Genomic DNA, 2,500 nt, shown 5'->3' with positions numbered 1-2,500 from the left:
CGCAGCTAAAATCACTTTGGTGTGGGAGCGTGAGTGGTTTACAAGCTTCAGGTTCCTGTTGGAAAAGTCTGTCTCACAGTGAACGCGTTATTGAAGATGTCGTGGATGAAAGCTGATGTAGATTTTAGACGAGTCCTTTGTTAAATGTGCCCAGCTCACTCTCCCACACCAAAGTCCACAGAGAAAGTGACACGTTCATTATTGACTTTAAAGCTCCAGCCCAGTGAACACATGAACACCGAGTTTGTTCAGACTCATGGAACCAGTCTGACAGGAAACATTCATATGGATTACCATCGATAATGTCAAATCTGATCGTTTTAGCCAAAGTTTATCACACAACATATTATTTAACTTCACAACCGTCGACATTTCTGTTAATTCTCATGGAAGGTTTTGGATTTCGAAATAAATCCCCAGCCGTGTTGCAACCCCTGCGCACGACCGGGAAAAAGAAAGCAGTCAAACTTGTTGTAACTGGATGTTTACCTTGTATGAGTGAGTGAGTTAATGAGCGAGTGAGTGAAACCAGTGTGCAGACAGTGAACTCACCTCTTTAGTGAGATAATACTGCAGTTCAGACACAAACAGGATAAACATGATGACGCCGCTGATGACGGTCACTGCAGAGACACAGAAATCAACTTGTTTTAAAAAATCACTTTCATTTTACATGCAAGAGAAAAACCTCCTAAAAAAACCTAAACATCCTCTCTATCCTCACTCTCCTTAATCGGGAGAATGATGGACAAAATGAACTGATTGGGAAATAGTTTGTGAGTTACAGCCCTGAAGCTCAGGAAAGAATTGTAACCACTGCAGGCAAAACCGCCGCAACAAACATGAGTGACTTGTTTGTTTAGCAGAAACAATGTCAGACCTCGAGCTAAAGGCTTTCACGGTCGCTGCCCTCAGGTCGTAGGAACGTAGGAACGTAGGAACCAAATTAATCGCTTGAGTTTCTGTCATTTTTTCAGTGATGACGTGTGATCGACAACAACGTGAACAACAATGTGAACGACAACGTGGACATGAATGACAACATGGATGAAGGAGTAAATGTGAATGTGGACGACAATGTGAAAACAACATCAACGCATAACGCGGAACCATAACGCGGACATGAACGACAACAACGTGAACGCATAACGTGAACGCCAACGCGGGACGACAACGGGACGATAACGCGGGATAATTACGTGCAGACGCACATGGACGCACAACGTTGAACAACAACGTGAACGACAACGTGGACGACAATGTGAACAACAATGTAAGCGACAACATGAACGGCAACATGGACAAAAATATGAACGACAATGTGAACAACAACGTGGACGTGAACAACAATGTTGAACAACAACGTCAAGAAAGAGTAAATGTGAATGTGGATGAAAGAGTAAATGTGAACGTGGACGACAACGCAGACGACAACGTTGAACAACAGCGTGAACAACAGCATGAACGACAACATGGACGCATAACGCGAACAACAACGCGGAACGGCAACATGGACAACAACGGGAACCATAATGTGAACAACAACGCGGACGGAACGGTTAATGTTGAACAACAACGTGGACGAAAGAGTAAATGTGAATGTGGACGAAAGAGTAAATGTGAACATGGACGACAACGTGGACGACAATGTGAACGACAACGTGCATAACAATGTGAACAACAACGTAAACGACAACATGAACGGCAACATGGATGAAAGAGTAAATGTGACTGGACGACAACGCAGACGACAATGTGAACAACGTGAATGTGGACGACGCCGTGAACGACAACATGGACGACAAAGTGAACGTGGATGACATTGCAAAGTTACGTGCTGCAGCTTTAATCGAATCAAATGCGATCCAAACGTTTTGAAGCCAAATCAAAACGTACAAACGTAGACAACAGGGCTGAACAATGCATCAACATTTTTGATCGACACATAGATATTTGCTTAAATTAGAATATTTGCTAAAACCACATCTTAAAGACTGATCACAGATCTGCACAAAAGGCACACAGTCTTCATGTTTCTTAAATGATAACAAGAATAGTGATGTAAAAATGACCATTGCCTCCGATATCGCAATTCCTGCAATTATTCTACATCGTTCAGCCCCAGGAGACAACCAATAATACTTTCATTTAACAGCTACAGTCATGTTTAGAGTTCAACTGATGAGGGATTTTCTATCTTATTAAGTGATCGAAATGATGGAGGATCACAGTGGCCACTTTATTATGAACACACTATACCTACAAACCGTGTTTTACTCACTGATAACAGAGATAGTGACACAAAACATGTTGATTTTTGTACATTTTCATTAGCAGCTTTGTGTGGACGCTGCCCTGTTGTCGGATTATTAACAACATCCAGTTTCTGTACAGGTTTAATCTGAGTAACACATGTTCGTTTAAACCCGAGACTTCACGTCTTTAATGCGTTTAATAAGCCGCAAAGGTAATGAATCAAATAGCCTTGTTGTTAGCCGCT

At 42.1% G+C, this 2,500-nt stretch overlaps 1 protein-coding gene across 2 annotated transcripts in view; it reads right to left on the bottom strand.

The window, feature by feature from the left end:
• ergic3 (ERGIC and golgi 3) overlaps positions 1 to 2,500 on the bottom strand; it is a 17,066-nt gene that overhangs the window by 14,334 nt on the left and 232 nt on the right. For both annotated transcript variants that reach the window (XM_044024465.1, XM_044024467.1), the window contains exon 2: positions 553 to 623. In XM_044024465.1, coding sequence (XP_043880400.1) covers positions 553 to 623 — 71 coding nt within the window. The remainder of the gene's footprint in view (positions 1 to 552; positions 624 to 2,500) is intronic.

This window comes from Solea senegalensis, linkage group LG4 (genome assembly GCF_019176455.1).
Source record: "Solea senegalensis isolate Sse05_10M linkage group LG4, IFAPA_SoseM_1, whole genome shotgun sequence".
In the NCBI taxonomy this organism is placed as follows: Eukaryota; Metazoa; Chordata; class Actinopteri; order Pleuronectiformes; family Soleidae; genus Solea; species Solea senegalensis.
The sequence above is the reverse complement of the archived record's forward strand: the minus strand, read 5'-3'. Positions and strand labels throughout refer to the sequence as shown.